Genomic DNA, 22999 nt, shown 5'->3' on the forward strand with positions numbered 1-22999 from the left:
GCTGGAGAGCTGTAGTGCTTCATGTCTGGGGAGGTGGGGGTGTGATATTACTTCGTATTATTTTACATCATGCCAGAAGGGTACACAATGTTTTAGCAATACAGAGACAGATCCCAGCTAAGGATCTGAAAAGATCCAGCTCTATTCTCTGTTCAGAAGATTCAGAACTGGCTTTTAGATACTCAAACTGACAACCAGTTACTTCCTACAGCTGCGTTGACAGAGAGGTATTTGTGCAGTCAGGATGGTTGTATGAGAGACTTTTACTGCCCATACCAAAGATATCATACGATTGAAATACAACACATCACTAGAGTACTGGCAGAAGAGGAGATTACAAGAAACGAGGAGACATTAGCCAGAATAACAGCGGGTTCAAACTGAGGGATATGAAGCTTTACAGATGTCTGCAGGCATCACTGCAACCAGAATTTCAAGGGTAAATACTGAGAAGGATAGGGAGGTAGTTTTCTGTGATGGGAAGGCTGAGACAAAGCACATTCACATGTCCAAAAACTTAACAGGACTGTAGCCAAGACTAACATCATGGGCAAATCAGATGTGTTGTCAGCCTCTTGTTTTTTTCTCTGGAGATAAAGGGTCTCCTTATAAGCCCTACAAGTGACAACTAAAAGCTTATGATTGTGTAAAAGAGAAAGAGGAGTCAAGAGATATAAAAAATTAGGCTAGCATTCTGAAAGATAAATTATGACAGAAGTCTTCTGAGCAGCTTTAAGTAAGATAAGATCACATGTATCAAGGAGGATATTGCACTAGCAGAAATATAAGGTAATAACAGCTTCTAGGAAAGATTCAATTGGGTGGATGAGAGATGACATAAAAAGATTTTAAAGACCTAGTCACGACCTGCATGTGAACACCCAGGGCAAAATCTCAAGACTGGGCCAGAAAGACAAGCAGTAAAGTAGCACTGCCTACAGGGGAAGAAGCGATGGGACTCTGCCAAAGCTTCAAGGCAGACCAACTTCAAGGTGAGCCTACCAAAAGGGCTTTCAGTACATAAAACTTTTATTAGAGCACAAATTAAACCCCAGGAACTTCTGCAAGATAGAAAACTCACCTCTGTTGGGTCGAAGAGTAAAAAGGCTGGGTGAAAGCAAAAAAATGAGAACAAATCTTTCTCTGTGATGCTCTCCTGCTTTTCATAGCCCCAAAGACTTCCTGTAGGATCTGCTCCCTTTCATGGTAGCTCTTTTTCCCAGCAGCCTTCCCATCTCCACTGCTGCTGCTGCCCTCAATCTCTTTCCCCATCTATTTCCCCGCCACCCATAGCCCCGGAGGTCCCTTGTGCTCAGCAGCTTTCAGGGGAGGTGCACTCTCCCTCTGACAAATTGTGAGCAAGAGAAAGGTAAAAGAAATGCACAGATTTCCTCCTGTTTGCCTGGGGATGGTTCTCTTAACAGGGCATGTGATATCCACCCTGGAAATTACCCACAAAGAGAACATTTGCATTTTCCTTCACTACAATCAACAACATGAATTGCAAGGCAATGCAAGGTTAAGTAGAAATATAGCTTTAAATACGCTGTAATCAAGGTTACAGTTTCAGCTTCCATTATAACTGCCCCCTATCCACCTACTCCCACCTATCACAGCTTTTTATTTCTTTCCCAACATGTGAGCAAAAATCCCTTTGGACATCTGAATTTTGGAAGAATTGTTAGTGTAACTGTTAGCACAAATATATATATATATATTTGTATATATAAATTATATATATAGTACACATATATCTATTTGTAAAGCATGGCTTACAGTACAGCAAAAGCCAGTAAACAAGGTCTTACAGTGCAAGCAGCTGTACAAAATCCTCTGCAAATGGTTCAGCCATCCACCATGAAAATCATCAGCCTTGGGATTGCTACAGAGCCTGAAGGATTTGGACAGCAAGATAACTTTACAGGATTGGGCCCTTTACTTGTGAGGCACAAGAGTGGTTTCTCAGAGCTCCAAAGGAATCATTCAATAGCATGACAGAGTCACAGGATCCCATAGTCTAATGAACACCTTTTTCCTGCAAGGTTTTACAGAGTGTACAGATGACACTGCTGCCCTTGGGAAGTCTGAAATGAAGGCGGTTGCAAATGTTTCAAAGGGATGCATGCCGTAGTAACATCAAAAAACCTTCAGTGCGTTTGTCTTAATATTGCACATCTTTGGCACACTGTATGTATATTTATTTATGCTTTATAATAAACACTAATCGGAAATCAAAGCCATTATACATCTGCAGTGGGTCAAAAGGACATTAATAGGGAGTTCATTTTTCCATTTCCTGACCTTTGCGCGTTTCCAGTTGAGCTTTACTGCTATGTTAATGCATTCTCTTGCATTTAACTTTGCTTCGGTGATGTGCAGATCATTGCAAAAATTTGAATCAAAATGAACGAGTTGGCCTCGAGGTCAGACCAGCAAGGTTTGGTGCTGGTGTGTGGGATTGATTCCCGATGCAGGCGTATTAGGGATAAGGCAGCAAAAGCTAGCAGCAGTAACCAGACATACTTTTAGCATCTACAAAGTGCATCCAACAGCAACTGCCCCTGGCAATTAAGAGCAGTCCGTATTTTCTGAGAGCACTTAAACAATCTTGTGGGCACGAGCAGATGGGAACTGGACTATTGGGCAAAATGATTGAAGGTAAATTCTTGGAGTTCAGAAAAAGTAAGGAAAACAGTTAATGATGCTTTTTCTCGTCTCCTTCTGGATAAGTAAGAATAAAGTGCTGACTAGTGAACCCAAGAGAGTGTACTGAAAGGCATACACATCACATTTCCAATTATATGACTCCAAGAATTAAGATTTGCACACCTGAAAGTGTATAAACCAAACAAGTTTCTGTGTAAAACTGACATTTCACTGGGTTTGGATGGGATCTCTCCAAGCTTCAATATTTTAGACTACTTATGTCTCCCTAGGAGCAATTAACAATCTTACAAGTTGGTGTTGACACAGTGACAATCCAACCAGGGTTCACTACAGAAGGCACTTGGAAGTTTCTGCAATAGAATGCAGCTAAGAACAAAATTGAATTCTTAATTTCTCTGAAATTAGTAGCATGAAAACAATATCAAAAACAAAAAAGAAAATCAAAAATCAAAAAAGAAAACAACAAGAGAAGAATGAGAAACAGCCATCAGGCTTACCCGTGATAGAAAAAAGGTCTGAAAACATTGCCAATATTTAAAAAAAAAACGCATATCCTTGTACACAACAACAGGTAAACATGCAATATGGCCTGAATATAAAAACTCAGAAAGACAACTGTAGGGAAATAATAAAAGGGTCAGTATAGTAACATTTGAAACCACGAGAATACTGCATAGCTTCACTCAGCTCTTTTCACACTACAAAATGAAAGAAAGTACCTGACCATCTGCTCATACGCCACTATCAAATACTCTGAAGCCCACAACGCTAACCTTTGCTGGGGCTTTATGACACATGGACCAGGAAATCTGTATTTTGGCTTGGTTTTACACATCAGGAGCAGGCACAGAAGTGGTGCTACACTGCTGCTACACTGCTGCAGTAGACAGGCAGCACAGAGACTGCCTCTCACCAGGTGCAAGATGAGGCATTTGGCTGGTAGGAGGACGAGCCCTCTCCTAACATCCATCCTCATGTCCATCAGCACCAGCTTCACAGGTACAGCCCTGGTGACTGCAGTGCCAAAGACTAAACGTCTCCACTTCTCAACTTTTCAAAGCCAAGGACAATATTTACAAGCAACAATCACTGTAAGAAAAACAACAACAAACAAACAAACAAAAACACCAACACAAACCTATTGTTTGGTAGCAGGTAGTTTCTTTGATCTGCTGTTTAAAGTAAAGAAACAGTCTCAGCAGAGAGATGTCAAAAAAAGCCTGTGTGCCCCCCATGCCAGCCAATTTATTTCAAGTCTCCTCACTCCGTTCATCATGTCCAGCTGTACTTTGCTGGTGTCCCGGGAGCTCTGCTTACTCCAGAGGGGTTTCAGGAGGGAGGAGGTAAGAACAGGAGGTGGCTCTCCTCTGCAGGCTGAACATGTTGCTGCTCTTCTGTGCAGTGAGCAACTGCTGTTTGTACTGAGAAGCCCTAACCAGATGGATGCCCTACTTCAGGTTCTGCACAGGACAATGATGACCACTTACCTGATGCATTTTTGTAACCAGCGGCTTCAGTTCTTCCAGTACTTCCCCCATGCAGAAGACCAGTATCTTTAATAGCACTCACAGCATCCTGGATTCACCCAAGTCCAGGTAAGTACCTAAGCCACCTCATTTCAGACCACAGGTTTCCAAGACTTCCTGTGTACTCAGAGGGAGGAGACAGGCTCCTCCAGAAAAAGACTGAGATCCAGGTAAGGCTTTCCCCAAGATTATTCAGCTCCGCCTCCCTTCACCTCTACAATGAGCCTGTGACTGTTGGGATCCTGGGTTAAGGATGTTAAGTCAGATGGGATGGAGTAAGACATGTACATAAACTTCTCAGGATGCAAGATTTTATAGCAAAAACGTAACTGGGCAAAGTACACCCGAGGGTGGCAGAAAATGCATATTATAAGTACATTTAAGCACGTGAAATAGAAATACATCATAAGGCATATTAAAAGAACATACTAAACTCTACTACCTGATTTTTTAAGATTTTTTTGTTGCCCTTCATTTTCCAGGCAACAATACAAAATTGTTGCAAACTAGATGGCACTTCTGGAGAAAGAGAAAAATAACCGAGTAAAAGAAATTACACAGCATACCGTACACACTGCACGTACAGGTCTCTTCAAACATGTAATACCAGTAAATGCAGGAGAGGTTTACAGGAAAAGCTGTGAAGAAGTCTTGCAAAATTTAGGAGATTATGAAGGAAATGATGCAGAGTAAATACGAGCTGCAGAAGAATATCCAGTAATGTACAATGTTTCCCAGAACTGTCAGCTACAATCATTTCTCTGCTCAGAAGTAGCCCCACATTTCTCAACTCCCCAGAGTCCAAAGACTCTCCTGAAAACTTTTTGCTGAAAAAGCCATGTGTGAGTTCTAAAACCTTCAACATTATCTAATGTTGGAACTATATTATACCTTCCATGATGACAACTGCTTGCTAAAAAACCAAGTTCATGTGATTTCTGTATTGTATACTGCCACCAGATAGAAGAAACAAACAAAAAAAAGTCAAATGTATTACATAGGTCTTAGAAACAAGTTATTATTTACAAAATTCACATGCACACAAAAGGCAACAGAAAGCAACCCAGCATAGATATCAAAACTTTTTCATGTTGATGAGCCCCATTTCAGACACAAGTATGAACCTCTGCAAACCAAAGGTTCGTGGGTACGTATCGAAGGAGTATTTGTCCCGCAGAGTTGGCACCTACCTGTGCACTACTGCCTCCAACCATGCTTCTCTCCCTTCCCAGACACTCTGCACAGCACAAACAGATCCATACACGTGTCACAAGGTGCTCATTGCTGCTATTAGCTGCACAATTTCTACGGGCATCACAAGCACCATTCCCTGCAAGAAGAGCGTAGGGCTTCCCTGCTGCCTCCCTTGCGTCTAGGCTGTCAGCAAGGTCCCTGTTGCTCTGTATCACGTCCCTCACATCTCAGCCTTTGCCATGGTCCCAGGTGACAGTTTGTCTTTCTTCTTCCCATCCCTTTTTATTCTCAGGGCATCTCTCTTTATCACTCGTTAATATCACCTTCCTCCCCTCTCTCCTAGATAGGAAGGGGTGGGGAATGAGGCATTAAATGCTGTATCAGCCATAAGGCAGGCACTGGTTTCCACAAGGGGACAATAAACACACAAAACCCAGGTGGGATGGAAAGTAACTCTTTTCATCCATGGTTCCTTCCAGCTGACGTCCCACTCCACACCGAAGACAGCGTTTTAAATCTCATTTCATTCATTGCCTTTCACAAGCTTTTTACCCCGTCTTCATTTCTTATTAAGAGAAAAGTGATTTGAAGTGCCAGTATCTTAACCCCCTCGGGCACACAGGCAGGGCAGAAGCAGGTAGCTCTGAGCAGGCGGCTGCATATTAATGCCTACATCAACCACTCCTTTCATCTCCGAACAACAACAAACCATTGCAGCAAGCCAGCCCCTCAGCTAGACACCAGCTTGTTGTGCATGCCCTCAGCTCCATCTCCTACCTTTTGACGAGGCCTGCAATATTCCCTGACATTTTGAAATTAATTGGCTACAGAGCTCCCATATTATCACACTACCTCCGGACAAATACAGAAATGCCATCGGCTGAGTGTGTTTGATGCTGCCTCCAATGAAATTAAAGGCAAAACTCCCTCCAGCTTCACTGTGGAACTAAGTGACTTTGCAAAACAAAGGAGTATCCAGATAGATCTCAACAGCTGCAGGGAACAAGGGCTGGTCCACAGCTAGATTATCAAAAGTTTGTGCTTTAACTACAGCACTTCAAGTATTGTCATCCATGCCGCCACCTATTCTGTTGGAAGATGTATGAAACACCCAGAGCAGCGAGCTGCATTTTAGGGCACAGATTACAGCACTGACTTTCATTCGAGTTCTCAGAATGACACATAAATCCACCAGTAGATGGGTGAGGATTAATTTAAAATACAATCGTAGTTTTAAACCATGATAGCTGCATGCTTTTTTTCCACGCAATTATAGTAATAGAATACAAAACTTTTTCATTCATAACAGAAGCAGCACCCCATGAATTTAAAGTGGAATATGCTTCAGTGTCTGCTGTTCTATCATTACCATATAGTTTTCCTCTGGTGTCAGTGACAGGCAGAGTGAAAACTGCTTGCAAGTATTAGGAGTGCAACTGCCACAGTTAAGTGTGCTTGTTCTCAGCAGAGACTATGACTTCTTACATCTTTATGCTCTTGGGGAAATTATGACAGCATCCTCATATTTTTAATAATTAACGATTTTTAAATATACAATCATAGAATATCCTGAATTGGAAAGGACCCATGATGATCATCAGGTCCAAATCCAGGCTCCACACAGGAAGACCCAAAAATCTGACTGTATGTCAGAGCGTTGTGCAAACGCTTCTTGAACTCCGGCAGGCTCGGTGCTGTGACCACTGCCCTGGGGAGCCTGTTCTATTTAATGTTTAGATAGAATGTTTAGATTAATGTTTATTTATTTATTTACTTATTTAAATAAAAAAATCTGTTATAACACAGGTTTTAAGAGGATCAGGGATTCTTATTTTGCTCTGAAAATCACTAAAGGAAAATAAATTTATGCTTAGTAATTGCTCAGATCCAGTGTTTTATTCTTAAAAAGAATCCTGATTCCATTAAAAACATTTGATATTACTGATAAACCACAAGTCAAAATTGAAAGAGTAAGATTTCTCTATTCCTGGACAGGTGAAACTAGTCTAGATACTTATCTCCATGGCAGGTTCATACTTACTGTTTCATCTTTAATAAAAGCTATTTATGTTTTGTTTGTATAAATCATAATAAATTGTTACCATAATTGTATTCATGAGAAAGCAAAGAAACTGGGCGAGCTATCTCAAGAGGAAGTGAGTCCTTCTGGTATTACAATCTCTAGTTTGGGAACAAGATTCAAATTTTGCAAAGAGAAAATGTGATGTCTTCATATAGGGCTCAAAAAGTATCTTATATGAGAGAACAGAAGCTGTGTTCAGGGACTCTGCTTTCCTCTGGATCACTGCAAGACAAGCCGCAGCTACATGTGGAGGGTTTCCTGGGGGACTGCTAGCCAGGGTTAGACCCAAGGTAGCTTAGTAGTTTCCCCCCGGAAAACAAGGGTGTGCACAAAGCAGATTTTCAAAGCAGAAAATGTCCAGTACAACTGAAGCAGAACTAGACCGAGTAGATGAGCAGCAGCGAACTGGTGCAAACTCCTCTGCAACCAAATAGATACCTAGAAGAGAGACGAGCCTTGCTCGCCACCATCATCACGATACACTGAACATGCACACTGAGAAGGGCAAGAGCTGTTGTGAAATTACGAGTTCTGAACTTCAGACATACTTACTTTGCTGCTAGTACATCTCTAATACAGCGATTATATATTAATATGTTGTATCACAAGATCTTGTGTGCAGGCATATATCTGTTCACGTTATCGTGGGAGGTTCTAATTTACTTTTTCTCTTTTACTCCAGTTCAAATGGTTTTGTGGTCCTGGGTTCAAAAGGTCTCAGGAGAGTTTTCAAATAGGAAGAACACTGGGAAGGGTGACCACAGAAGTCGTATTTCACTTACTCACAAACAAAAGCACATGAATGGCTCTGAAAAAGTTTCAAGGCACAGTTTCATTTCATTTTAATGGGGACTTAAGTCTTACCTAGACTTAACCCAATGCTTTTTTTTGCTGCCATTGGTTCCCAGCAGAATTACATTTTGTAAGACTGCACTTGTAAAAGTAAGGCTCAGAACAGAATTTCTAAAACTTATTTTTCTGGTAACAACCCCTCTATCAATGAAGTGTCCTAAATCCACCAAGGATTAGCTTCTGGCACTTTGCAATGAAAGACTAGAGCTTAATCAGTATTTATAAAAGCCTGCAGAATTAGGTAAATTGGAATACTATTTGGCTCTGCAGGTATTAAACCTGAGTTTTGTTTTGGAAGAAAGACTGAGAGACAGACAGATCGTCACACAGCCAGTCATAGTGGCCACACGAACAATCAGACCCCATCAGATTTTTGCTGTAGGACTTGGTTCTGTTCTGTTGAGGACCATGAAAACTAACCGCTGTCTGAAAACTATCTGCTGATTTTATGCACAAATCAATCAAGAACTCTTTGGTCCTTTAAAATTAATAGCATTACTTGTCGTCTAAGATGCTGCTTGACTTAAAGGATGACGTTCAACTTGAGCTTAGTAAAATTGGAATAGCCATGACGTAAAATAAAATAAAATAAAATAAAATAAGCAACGCCCCAAGCAAAGGTACAGATAATGCCAGTGACCATCCTGGCTGCTGGAGCTGCTGACAGGTGGGCTCTGCCTGCCGTCCCCCTGTCCTGACACAGGTCTGCCTCTTCTCCCCAGCCACTGAGACCTGTGGAAACTCAATTATCTCAAAGCCAATTACTTCTCTCTCTTTTGCTTGAAATTAGCCAAGGGCTTCAAAAGTAATTAGGTATGGGAGTGACAGATAGACAGAAAGGGCAATCATAGAAGTCTTATCACAGCCTAGGAAGCCGAGCTATAAAAATTACCAACAGCCTCACCAATTTAATTGATTACTCACACAAGGGAATTTACTCAAGTGTGCAAGCCTACAGAAATAGGTGTTGGGGTTTGTTACGAGCCAGCATAAAAGTGCAACAGAAGCTAAATTAAAGCGACTTCATTAGGAGCAGGATTTGACCTAAAATATAACACAGTGCTCCACCCTTTCCAGCTCCATTCTCCTACTTAGTATTTTGTCATACAGAGTCCACTGCCTTATTCTCATCCTAGTGGGAAACTTTAGTTACAAATGAAACAAAGTACATATATTTGATAGACTTCCAGCTTACTAGTAAGTCTGTGGTTAAATTTTTTCGTCCATCAATAAAGGGGGCATCAAGTAATTTTTCTTCGAGAAACAAAGAAATACAGAGATGAAAAGTTAGTGTCATGAAGAATGGACTAATTTAAATTACAAGGTAAAAAAAAATCTCCTTTATAGTTTTCAGTTTTAAAATCCCAATGCAATTACAGAATAAATTCACATAAGTCTGAGATGATGTATTTGACAAGGTTTACCCAATGTACTGTAGAATATTTTTTTCACTATGCGACTTGCTCTGTAAGTGGTTTAATATTAATCAACTTAGACATTCATTGATTTTAATTAGCTTTATCGGAGAATCTCACAAACTAATGGATTTTTTTTCAGCCAGTTTCTCTGTTGGCTTTGAAGAGATGGACCACATTTTGAGAAAAGATTTGAGAAATTCAAAACCAAAATATTTGTGCAAGTCAAAAAAAATATTTGTGTGTGTCATTCAAGAGAAAAGCTGCAAAATACTATGGATGCAACATAGGCGCCCAGTTTGGAAATGCTGAATGTAAATAAAAAGCATATTTGTCATTTACAAAAATAAATAAATTATAGCCTTTTATCTCAGGTTTTTAAAAGGCCCATGAGCTTCCAGCTGACAACAGCTGCTTAAACAAGAGGTTTTAAAGCAGCATCAAAACTTCAAAGGCATAGCCCTTGTTTTTGATTGTTTCCACCTACCGTCCTGTGGTACAGGCAAGAGGCTCATGTGTGTGGGCACAGATCCATGCAAAACTTTTCAGTTCCCCTGCACTGAATTTACATCTCACATCCTCTGGGTGTGGTGAAAAGACTCCTGTGATGTCAGACTTTGAATCAGATGCTGTCCCACTCTTTTCTATTCCTACATACACGACGTTAGATAGAAAGCACTGCCATCTCCCCATCCTTCCAGTTCTGTGGTATAATGGCAAACTCATCACCAGATTTCATTGCAAGGCCTCTTTTCCTAATCACTCAAATGCTCACGGTGTTGGGTTGTGCTGTTTTTTAATGCTTGACTTTGTTTCTGCTGGTGCCCTTAATCCCCCTCGTGCTCTCCCAAATGTACAGTTATTCCCCTACAAGGCTGCTGGATAATAAGCAAATAGAATTGCTCCTTCAATTAAACTGCTGCTGGAAATAGGGACTGACGTCAACAGGAAGAGGGAATTGTGCCAAAAATGAATCCATTCCTTAATTTCTCCATTAAGACACAACTATCATCCTAGCCAATATTTATGTTACTCTAATTAAAAAGGCATTAGGAGAGCAAGGGCTTGGCTTCACAGCTCCACCTCTCTGCAGCCCGCTGCCTCCTACCGTGGCTTAGCCCAACTGCTGCCCCCTCGTCGAGGGTCTGCAGGAAAAGCCTGCTGCTTTCCTTCACGCCTGCAGGTTTGCTAAATGCTCTGTCTTTTGCACCTGAATGCATTTTGGTGGGCTGCTTAGCTCTTCTGCTAATCAGACAAACATATGAGAAGAGATGCAAAGTTTGAAATGTGCTCTGCGTGTTATCATTAGCAAAAGTAGGTATTTTTACAGCAGAAAATAAAGCAGTCACAAAATTCTTTCGTTTTGATAAGTGGGAAGGCTTTTGGCTGGAATACAGCTTTCAGGTATGGCTTCTTCCTCTGTCTGTTTTGGTTTATTTTTAATAATACAGACATTCAATTTTTATAGTAAAGAAAATAAATTCACTTAACTGTTGTTTGTTTGAATTTTTGCTTAAGAACTACTACTCTTTGCAGGAGAGCATCTGAAAAGTTTCTGTATATTGAGTCCAAACTAAACCACAATTCTACACCAACCATGTTTAATTTAGGAACACTAATGTGTCTTTCTTTTTTTTACCATAGATAACTTGTCTGATTAAAAAAATGATCTCCCCATGTGATGAATTAATGGCTTTTCTTATATAAATCATTTGTGTGTTTTAATACAAACAGAATTCTACAAAAAGGACACGCTATAATGGTCACAGGTAGAGTGAATATAATGTAAAGCCTGCACAAAAGCTGATTTTTTTAAGCAATGGAACAATGTAAACCCTCTTCCCTAATGAAGAACTAAGCTGAAGCCAATTGTTCCTTGTCTCATCTAGAGTAGACCTTTTAAAAAACAAGGAATGTCGTCTTGCAGGAGCTAGTGTCAGCCACCACATACTAGAGCACTAACTCCTTTCTGAGACATGATTTTGCTTGTGCTAATACAGTTTTTCTGTTTTCCCTTCCAGCCTTTTATAGCTTGCATTGAGATTTGGGTGCTTATATTATTAGGGCTACTACTATAATATTATTAGGGACTTCTCTATACCACTTCCACAGTTAAGGGAGAGAAAAGGGTGCTCTGATATACCAATAGGAGCCTGACTGCACTCTGTTGAGTGTACAAAGTATACTTAGGGAAGTTAACTTAAGGAACTAAAATAAAATAGGCGCTTGAACACAGAGCTGTGATGGTGCTCAGGCCTCCCCAAGGGTTTGGAGCGGTCCTGCACCCGGCAAGTCTTCAAACCACTAACAAATACTAGCATTTATCTAAAATATTTATCTCAAATATCTACGCACAACTCAATCAAAAGGTTCGTCTGCAAGGTCAAGTATATGACCATGCAGGTACGTACTGTTCGCTGCCACAGACTAAATCATGCATTTGTTTTAGTTTGCCTGAAGCAGGCCATATTGAGACAGAGGGAAAGCAGTTTTTTTACTTAATAACGGCAAGGAAGAAGAAAAATATGTTCTGTAACAGCTGGAATTACTGTTATAAACTCAGTTAAATGTTTTTTTCCATGTAGGTGGACAGAATACAGGAGGTGGGGCAGGGAACTGGGGAATGACTCTTCTTTTTTTATTAATTTTTTTTTTCACTCTCCAGACGCAACGGAGAATGGCAGAAATTGAGCCAAAGGTGCATTTTCAGTTAATTAATTTTGTCAAATAAAAGTTCTGTGATGGATCTAATAGACAGCACTTCGTGACAAGTACCTACAATTTGCATCACTCTGGTAAGTCTGAGTATAGCTGTCCTCAGACTGAGGACTGACCTTAAACAGAAAACTTGCCCAAAGAGAGAAAGTATCACTGCCAGTTGAATGTGTGGCAGCAGGCAGTTAAATTACCTTCTTCCTGCTGTCGTGACTTACTGAAATATCGTCAGCTTCTGGCAAGGTTCTTGGTGGGAGGTATCTTATACAACCACATCTGGGAATTCCTTTGTTTTGTATGTAAGGGCCCAAATTTGTTACATTTATGCAGTGGTGAGAAATGCATTTGGTCAAAACTTAGGAACCTTCATCACCACAGATGAACTCGAAAACACTGCCAAATAGATCCTTCTGGTGCACAAACAAAAAAACTTTTTGCTTTTTTAAGTTTCAAAGGTATAACATGATCCATTTTACTAACAAAACTATTCTTAATCTTTTCTGCTATTAAAGGTGCCCTTCATTGGTCTCTTCACTTGAGAAAAAACATGCAGTCCTACAATGAAGAGCATCATCTCTTTTGGGGGGATATTCTATTTAGTTTTTGGACCGTGGCCAAATTGAAAAACTGAAATCCTTTTTTTTTTTTTTCTTTTTTTTTTCCTTTTTATCCTTTTTCTTTTTCCCCAGAGTAATGGAAAGAAACTGCCAAAAGCCTCTGGATATGTACTTACCTTATGCAGCAGTTTCAAAAGTCATATTGTTGGGTGAAATGTCAGGTTGTGAACAGTTTTCACAAGCTAGAACATTCAAGGATTACTTTTCACCAAAGGCATTGTTCTTCCCATGACTTTCCAACGCACCTTGTGATTCTGTATGCACTGTATAGCAGATGCTTCTGGGGAAATTTTACATGTTTAGTGTAGAATACCACTGAGTTTACAGCTATGGAGAGGTGAAAGGAAGAGTGCTGTTGGACACTGTCATAAAAATTTGCAGCTGTTGTTATTGAGAGGCTCTATCTATTTCCACAGCAATTCCAGCACCGCTTTATTTGCACAGAGGCTCAAAACATTCCACAGCAAAACAGCCAGTGCTGGAGGCTCTCAGTAGCTACTACACAGTGCAAAATTCAATATAAAAAGGATACATCCTCATGAAACCAGAAGAATATAATGACCTATCACATACAAGGGTGTTCACAGAATTTGTATTCTTCACAGAATTAATGCTATTTGGAGGACTAGTAACAAAGAAAAATGTAGAAGCAAACACACAAACAAAAACCCCAACCATAACAACATTTCATTGACAGAAATAACACCAGATAAGCTTTAATGCACATTCTGTCTTGCTTTGATAATGCATGACAATTAGAGAAAGAACTAAGCTGTGCAGAAAGATGCATACAGCAGCAGTGTGTTACGCATGCACATCATCTCACGGATTCCCCTCGTACGTGGTTAGTGCCAGTCATACATTCCTGCATCTCACACATTAGTGTCTGCTGTGATGGCTGATTTGTGTGCCTTGATGACTCAGAATTAATTTGCAGTTAAAAGCTGTAGGTTTCAGGAAATGCCTCGTGAAGGTGAGCGGTTGATGCATTCTGTGCTTTGCCTACGCATGAAGGCGTGCAACTGCAACATTACAGCTGCCTGCTGCTCCCAGGACCTCCTTGCTATGATCTTAATTGCCATGTCTTGACTCGAGAAAAATTCTTGGGCAGGCCGTATTAAAACACAATACAAAAACAACACTGATATCGGATGGTAGGTTCAAAAATGAAACAAAAATGAAACAGAAACAAAACAAGGAAAGATCATTTCAAATGAAGCTTGACTGGACGTGTTGCTGAAAAGGTGCTCAGATTACCTGAACTGCTTTGTTTGATCTTAAATATGGACCGGGGGCAGCTGCAACGAGCTCTGAGCTTTGGCACATTCCATTATGAATGGTAGTGAATTTATAATGGAATGGTATGGATGGTTTTTATAATCAGAAAAACACACTGACCTTAACACTACACAGGTGGAGCAGCATAATGACCCGCCAATTGTACGCGCATCAATTCCTGGGGAAAAGTTCAATGAGGTTAACTCAGCATGTATCCCGTAAGCAACATAAGCGACATTTATAAACATTGCTTTTCTACCAAAACTGTCTTTGCCAACATTTTATTAATTGACTTGCTTCACCGTTGGACAGTGAGTATATCTTACCCATGTTAACAGTGTATGATATCATGCTCTGGTAGACCTGAATGTTGTCATGCACTTCAACACTGAAATATGTGTGTTTAAAAAATACAAATGGGATTAACTACAGTAAATTTTGCAGACTATACACGATTAAGCATCATATTCATTTGATTCAAGAAGCATCTGAAAGAAAGCAAGAAGCCTGGATATAAGAAAAGGCACCATCAGTGGATCTTCAGCTTCACCATAAAATCCTCACGTTGAGGGAGCTTAGAGAGGTAGCAGTCGACCAGCATTTCTGTGTCCTATCAATTTATTGATACCCTTGGATATCATGGGGACCAGCTGCAAAGGAAGTTTATTTCAATGTGCTGTACTTGAGCCGACCTGGTATCCAACATAATTTTAGTAGTCCAAGATCAGACCACGAAATAATGAACGAACCTCAACTTCTCTAATTAACCGCAACCAGTGCTTCAAAAACCTACATATTACAAAACTACACAGGGAGAATCGATGAAACAAAGAAACTTCAACCCGAATCAGTGACAGCTAATCAGCAAGGACAGAAGGCCCCCAAACATGCAATAACAGTGTTTTCAATTAAAAAAAACGTGAAAGACATCCACAGTTCAGTCCCAGCAGCAGCATTTACATCCGTATTTTCAATTCATTCTCTCTGCTCCTCTTTGTGACTGAGGCACTATGACATTTGCAGCTCCTCCACTGCACTAGCAGGGCAAGCTCCTCAGCAACAAACTAGTCAAATATCCCATGTCCCATAGAATCATATAGATTGAAAAAGACCTTCAGGACCATCAAGTCCAACCATCAACCTGACCTACCACGTCCCATCACAAAGCCACATTCCTTAGTGCCACATCCACATATCTCAGATACCTCCAGGGATGGGGACTGCACCATTTCCCTGGGCAGCCCGTTCCAATGCTTGACCACCCCCCTCTGTGAAGAAATTATTCCTAATGTACAATCTAAACCTCCCCTGATACAACCTGAGACCATTTCCTCATGTCCTATCACTCGTCACCCAAGAAAAGAGACCGACAGCCTCCTTGCTGCAACCTCCTGCCAGGTAGTTGTAGAGAGTGATTAGGTCTCCCCTCAGCCTCCTCTTCTCCAGAAAGCAGAAAAAAGTCTTATAAAAACATGATTTAAATGACTACTAAAACTGTTAATTCAACAACAGCACAAAAATGAACAAGACAACCAAGAGAGGAGGGAAAGGTAACAAATTTAGGAAGAATGTCCACTATTTGGAAATGCTCAGTTAAAGAAAAAAAAAAAAAAAAAAAGATTTATGAAATAAAGCAATGCCATTTTATCAGACAGGAAGACTTTTAAAATACACAACGGCCATGAAATTAAAGAAAGTTAAAGTGCACGTCATGTTGTCATCTCCCTGTGCCCTTCTTCGGAAGACACTAAATCTCATGTACATAATTCATTTCAGTCCCAAATTTACCAACTGCCTACAGTTTGGTGGCCTTTGCTTTTACTGAAACAGTCTATTTACATTGGAAATAAAATGGGGTTATCGCACAGTTGGATGAAGCCCTCTTTGGAAACAATCTCAGCGAACTTTATCCATGCACACTGTTTTCAGTTGTCCATGAGGAGTAGATGTGGCACAAAAACTCTTCCAAATAACTAGGACCGCCTCTCAAAACCATTGTCACCATGTACTGTTTTTTTTAGCCACATGGAAACTCATTTGAGACTTAATAGCTTTGCCCATGGGAAAAAGTAATATTCTGTAGGATTTTTTTATAACATAGCCCAGTCACTTTGCTTTCCTGACAAGAAATGAGACACAAACATACCAAGGCTGCTTACATTTCAGTACCAGAAGCAATAGTAAGGCAACCTAGTGCAGGGTACGTACGGTGCTTTCCCCATCTCTGCCAGGATGTTCGCAATGACACTGCTAAGGTGACTGATGCCAGCGCTTCTTTAGGGCACCAGCACGTACATACATATATGCAATGTTGCCAGGAAAGGCTGAATGACATCCCGGTGTTTTTTGAAAAACTCTTCTGTGCTAAGTCTCTGCTTATTGTGATTTGGGAGAAAAGCATGGTTCTCTTCCTAACCAGATTCTTAGGCAACTTTCAGAAAGGGAAATTTCATTATACATAGGCAGCGTGAAAAACACACTGCCCCACTCCCACTCTGAAAGGCACAGAAAGCATTTTTTTGCACTTAATGTGGCAGGCCGTGTTGGGATGCCTTCACACCTTCAGGCCAGAAAGCAAGCATCGCTCAGAGTTTGTGGCAGGACTGAGAAAGGCCCCAGGCACACTCAGTCCCCATTTGAGGCCTACGCAGCGTGGGGCAGCGGGGTGCAACCCAGGGCCAGGGCCCTGCCCACCCACAGGTGTGTACATTGCATGTGGGGCTGCACGCTCCAGCTTTAATAGCAATAAACAGCAAAAGTGCTATCTTACATATCAATAGATTTACTCAGGGGGACTTCTCTGTTAAATAAGTGCTTCAGAAGTGTAATTAGGGTTGGAGTGTTCTTAAAGTACACTGGAGAGCCTGTGATCACACAGAACATCACTCAGATAAAACACGGTTTTCTGTATTTCTTTGTCTGTCCTTGTTCACCTATGAACTCCCATCTTTACATTTAGATTGCACATTTCCTGGCACTTTTGTTTGGTTTTCGTGTGGCATTCAGTGCAGCATTTACCCTCCCCTTCTCAGTCCATGACGGGGTCGGCCAGTTGCTATTGAAATAAAAGTCTAAAAAGCACTTATTTCAGTAAAGGCATACACAAACACACACTCTCAAGAGCCTGGAAAATCAGTACTACCAGGATTTGAGCCTGTATGCTAAGGAGGTTAGAGGAACAGTGACTAGAGAATACAGGAGATGGGCTATTTGTGTGCCAGGACCACATGCAAGCCTGAGCACCCCTTCATTTCCCTGTTGGGAACAATACAAGTTTTCAACAAAATCACTCCAGCATCCCCAGGATATGAGTGGTTTCTTCTGAGCTCTCTGCATGACATTAGAAAAGTGACAAGTGAGGAGGAGAGTCCCCCCAGGCAGTGGAGTTTTCCTAACCTATTTCTCCTTCTGAAAACCCTGGGGAATTCAAGTTTATTCAGTCAGTGTTTACTCCCTCTCCTGATTTCTGTTTTCATCTCCCTCAACTCTTCTAACACCTTCTCTTTCATCACCCATCACTTAACATTAAGGTTTCTTGTTTGCTATCCAAATCAGACAAGCCCAGCTGCACCTCAGCACCACTCCTTCCAGGTTTATCTCCTTTGTCTCTGCTGTAACAGTATCTTCCCTTCTCCTCCTCCACTTTTCATTTCCTCCTGCTTTGTCCCTTCCTGCACAGAAGCAGTTGCTAATCCCTACAGCCGATGCTTGACCCCCACCCCTGCCTCTTAAGCAGTGGCAGGGTAGCTTCTGGATGGCTCTGCTCATCATACAGGCTGATTAACATCTTCTTTAATGCATACCATGCCCTTCCTGACATGACTGTAAGACTCACACCCTGCTGGTACCCGGCATCTTGCTTCAAATGTCTACTCAGAAACACTTTTTTTGCAGCAACTTGTTTAGGAAACCAAAAGATAAACCTCTGATCATGTTAAAGTTGACGTGCAAGCAACTAAAATCCATGTTTTACATATCCACATACATGTTCACACAGCTACCCATACACAATTCCATTTCCACTGTATCATTGCCTCCTGCTGCTGTGTTTTTATTTATTTTTAATATCTTTCTATATTGCTTGCACTTAGGCTGTGAACTGCTTAGTGCCTTGAGGCAGTTTGTATAGTAATTAGCACAAATGATCTCCAGGCATGATGTGCAGTGCTGCCTAATAACAATGCAGTCTTTGCAGGAAAACCCATTCAAGGCTGAAAAATTATTTCTCCCAGTGGTCAACAGTTTGTTCCTGGCATCAGCGAAGGCTTGTGCTCAGGTCCCCGTAGGCTCCATGCCACTTGCACAGGGCTTCGTCTAGCACCGCTCCCCAAATATTGAGCCACCAGCTCATACAGAGACGGAGCACCACAGCCATGCTAACAGAAGATACACTTTTCTCTACCAACAATATTAACAGTTCTGTTAACAATAACAGAAAAGCAGGCACGCTTTTTTCTCTTCTGCAGATGCGCTCTTCTGTTCCTCCACTACTTCGTTTGCCCTTGCCCCCTGCATCAGTCCCAATATGCCATTAATTAACAGTTGCCTGCTGAATGCTTTAAGCATCATCTTTGCATTAAAGGGATCAGAATGACATTTAAGAGATCAGAATGACTTTTTTTTTTTAACCTTCTCAGATAGTCTGATATTTGAAAGGTTTTTTATTTTTTATTTTCTATAAAGATCAGAGAAAAGAAGGAAGCAGTACTTATGCTGGAAGTGTTTGTTCCTTCTGTCTCAACAAATAAAAATGTACCAAAAAATCTTGTATTTTTCAATTTTGCTAATTATGCTTGCTATATGAAGTCACTATTACAATGCATTTAGCGACAGGAAGAAATATATAAAATCCCTTAGAATAAATGCTCAGTGTTGTGACTGCAAGACAGATCTTTACAAATTATCATGTGCAAATTAGCTAAATATCTCACAAACCAGTATAAAAATTAGTCATTTTCTTTTTCCTTCAGTAGACAAAAAGAAAAAAAAAAAGTAATGTCATTAGGAAAAAGAATTAATATGTTAATTGAGGATTTTAATTGCACAGAGACAAACCTCAGTTGTCTTGAAAACTGGCTCAAAATCAGAGCTACATCTGTTGTGGAAAGCACTCTAGATTTTCAAGTAAAGTAATGCATAAAATCTGTACATATTAATGTACAATGAAACCTCTGATTGCTCCATACCAAAGAAATTAAAAAGATAACAACTGCATGGCCTTTTCAGGTGAGATCCTCCATCTGCTAATCTGTAAATCTACCACGTTGTTCTCAGTTTGCAAGCCAGCCTTGGAAGGAATTGGGTAGTAGCAGCAGTAACCAACAGCTGACATTATTAAAAATCTGACTGCTATTATAAATGCTGATACATTAAGTTGTAGTTTAGAAGCAAGGTCCTGAACCAAGGCCCTCCATGTAGCAAGGAGACATATGAACATGGAACAAAATACATGATTTCTGCTTCCATCAAGGTGAAATCTCAGAGACACCCACCTACCCACCAAGAGCTTCAGATGAACAGAGTCTGAAGAGAACGACTACTGTAGGAAGCTGTGGTCTCAGGACAAACTGAGCCCACCTGAAAGAGGCAATGGAAATAGGATGATGCAGTGTTTCATCTGCCTGCCAGGCAGGTAAGGACAACAAGAGTCTGTGAAGATTTACTGAAAAGGGGACAAGCATTGCAGGAATGTCGGGATCAAGTTATGAAAGAGAACAAAATTCACCTTGCTTTGGTGAGCCTCTGGAAAATGGGGCTCCTCAGCAACTCCTCCTCTCTCCTACAGATTTTGCCAGGCAATTCACCAAACATTTAGCTGTTATATAATGCTGTGGCTGTAGACAACGAAAACTAAAGAAAGTTGGCATCATTGTACCCAAAGGAAGTGCATTAGGGGTGATGTGTTTCTTTATCCTCAGCTTTAGTTATCCTCTTATATGTGGTGAAATGAGGCATCCACCCACTTGCACCTAATATTTTGGTTAGCAGTGACATTTTGCAGGAGAAGCAGTCCATATATATATTTTGCTACTTTTCAGTTTTTCTTGTTAAGCAAATGTCATGCTGATGGCAGGGATCAGCAGTCCAACAACCAGGCACAAAAGACTCCTGCCTACTGTGGGACACAGTTGCAAGACCAGCAGCAGCTAAACTCTTCCCACAGCTCTGACACCGGGACTCAGCGCTTGCCTTAATAGAAAACATTTTGTTTGACCAGGTTGAACTGTGTACAACACCACTTCTTCAGACGGAGTAATTCCTCATCGCTCCACTGGCTCCAATAGACTATAATTAACAACTGGTTGAAGGCCCTGGCCTCAAGTCTTCAGTCTCTCTCTGACAATTGTGATTTTCCTGGTGATGTGGATACCTGGCAGTACACCGACTTAAGTAGAAAAACAGTTTAACACAGTCTGTCAGCCACTTGTGAAATGAAGTCGGGTCTGAACTGCCGTCCTGAAGGATCAGTGGAATACTAACACATGCAGTTGTATTAATGCTTACCAAATGAAGTTCACCACTGAACAAGCTGCAAATATCAGGTACAAGGAAGCCAGACCCATCTTCCAAAGAACCAGGCATGAGTGAAGGGTCAGTATTTGCATCCCTTATCCTGATGCCTCTAAAACCTTGTACTTGCAAATGCAATTTCAGGGTCTGTCTAGAAGCATCTTTTTGCCAAACCAGAAAGTAGAGATGGGGGAATAAAGCAAGTTGAAAAAAAATAGAACACATGACAGCTATGCAGTAAACTATTATATTTCGTATTTGAGTAGGATGTTAAAGCTATTAGACTTATAGCAGGAAAAGGTACAAGACAGAAAACTGTATTTAGCACTGCCTAAATGCCATTACTCATCTCTGACTGCAACAAGCCACTAAAGCCCGTGTCTGCAAAGCAGCAAGCTTCAAGTATAACAAGCTGCTGTTGGACATCTCTGGAGCTGGCAATCTCCTCAACTTATCTGATGAATTGTGACACAGAAACATCCAATTATCTATTAGCAGCACCAGAAGCATCTTCTCCCAATTGTTCGGTGTAATGACCATATAAATAAAAATATCTGCAAACTACAGCTTACATCTAATTGTCAAAAAAGAGGGGAAAAAAAAGAAAGAAAGAAAGAAAGAAAGCAGCAATCCCAGCAATAACAAACTTCTGTAACAGATAAGTGCTAGACCCTTTAGCTCATTTCTAAACCACTGGATATCCTAAAGGTACACAGCCTCGCAGCCACAACACTAACCCTGCTCACTGGACAAGGCTCAGCATCCTTATTATTTCAGTGGAATCACCCTGTGCCCCCATCTCATTCTCTTTTTACTACAGATATAACCACATGCTATAACAGCAAACTGGCGTTTTCCACACCAAAGAAACAAATTTATTACTGTATTAAAGGTCCTTTTTTGTTTGTTTTGTTTTGTTTTGTTTTGTTTGTTTGTTTGTTTGTTTTTTGGATAGTTCCGTGCAGAAGATGGAAGTTACAGTAAAGAGATTATATCTGGGGGCCGAATCCACTACCTAAAAGGATTTTGCAAGCTCTGGGCCTAGCTATGCTAAACTTTTATTTGCTTCCTTATGAACACACAGGCAAAGGTTAACGTAACAGCATCTTGCAGAGTTGTATTTAGAATCACACCATTCACTTCTTCAAAGCAATGTTCACAGACCCAGTTGCTAAAGGAAGATATAAAAGGAAAAGATTGAAAAGCTTTTTTCCTCCTTGGATAAAAAAAGAAAAATAAGAAGTCCCAAACCAGAAGTATTACTTCTGGTAACTGGTTGGCTCCATCTTTCCCTGCACAAAATGCCCTGGGGACCGACCTCAGCAAAACTCTGTTGAGGAATGATCCAGGGGACCTTGGGGAAAAGCAGACAACCGGTGCCAGCTCTGGAGTTACCAGCAAGCTCAGTATCTCAGCAAGGGGATACTTGAGTGATACTGATACACAGATAAAACGTAAAGCCACAATGATTGCTGGACACAAATAATCACTAATTTATCTGGCAGTCCACTTGCATGGCATTTCAAGTTCGCTATAAGCGAAAGAGATTTTTATACTCGATAAAAGTGATAAATAGCATAATGAATCAGGCAGGCAGACAGAAGCACTAGGCTTTACAAAAGGCCACTGAAGAAGGCAAATGCTGTTTCTCAAGTAGACAGAGTTGGAGCAGAGGACACATTCATCCGGGGGGGAAGTGGAAGCTTATTTTCATAGAAACCTGGCCACAAGGACAACAGCAAACAGACCAGTATGTCCTACCTGGACCACTAACCTCCCACTTTTTGCCATGCATCATTTTCTAAATGGAAAGAGCAAGATGAAGCGCGTCTTTAAAACCAGGCCATTTAGATAATTCCCATCTAAACAGGGTCAGACCAGCAGCGTTTCACCTTCTCAAAGTATCTCAGACAGTCTTAAATACATGACCTGGATGAAAAACAGTTACTTCCAATTGATTATGTTGTTTTATTTTTAATAAGACCTAGGAAATAATAGTGTGAAATTCCTGTACTGCTGAAATTGATTATAATTTGCTGTTAACTTCTTCAAGGGTGAAACATTGGCCCCATTAATTACACCTTGCTTCCCCTTGAGTTTTGCCCTATAAAAATCAGTAGATTAAATTAAAAAAATAAAAAT

The 22999-nt window shown here is 40.7% G+C and overlaps 1 protein-coding gene across 10 annotated transcripts in view; it reads right to left on the minus strand.

Annotated features, from left to right (window-relative positions):
- The window catches only part of HECW1 (HECT, C2 and WW domain containing E3 ubiquitin protein ligase 1), a 267774-nt gene that overhangs the window by 192178 nt on the left and 52597 nt on the right, over positions 1-22999 (minus strand). For 2 of the 10 annotated variants that reach the window (XM_035552516.2, XM_035552515.2), the window contains one exon: positions 14468-14525. The exons of 6 other annotated variants lie outside the window; for them this stretch is intronic. In XM_035552516.2, coding sequence (XP_035408409.1) covers positions 14468-14494 — 27 coding nt within the window. In that variant the 5' untranslated portion in view covers positions 14495-14525. Of the gene's footprint in view, positions 1-4154; positions 4249-14467; positions 14526-22999 lie in introns of those variants that run through there. 2 more of the 10 variants (XM_035552511.2, XM_035552512.2) reach the window with 1 other exon arrangement.

The sequence above is a fragment of the Cygnus atratus genome, chromosome 2 (assembly GCF_013377495.2).
Source record: "Cygnus atratus isolate AKBS03 ecotype Queensland, Australia chromosome 2, CAtr_DNAZoo_HiC_assembly, whole genome shotgun sequence".
Classification (NCBI taxonomy): Eukaryota; Metazoa; Chordata; class Aves; order Anseriformes; family Anatidae; genus Cygnus; species Cygnus atratus.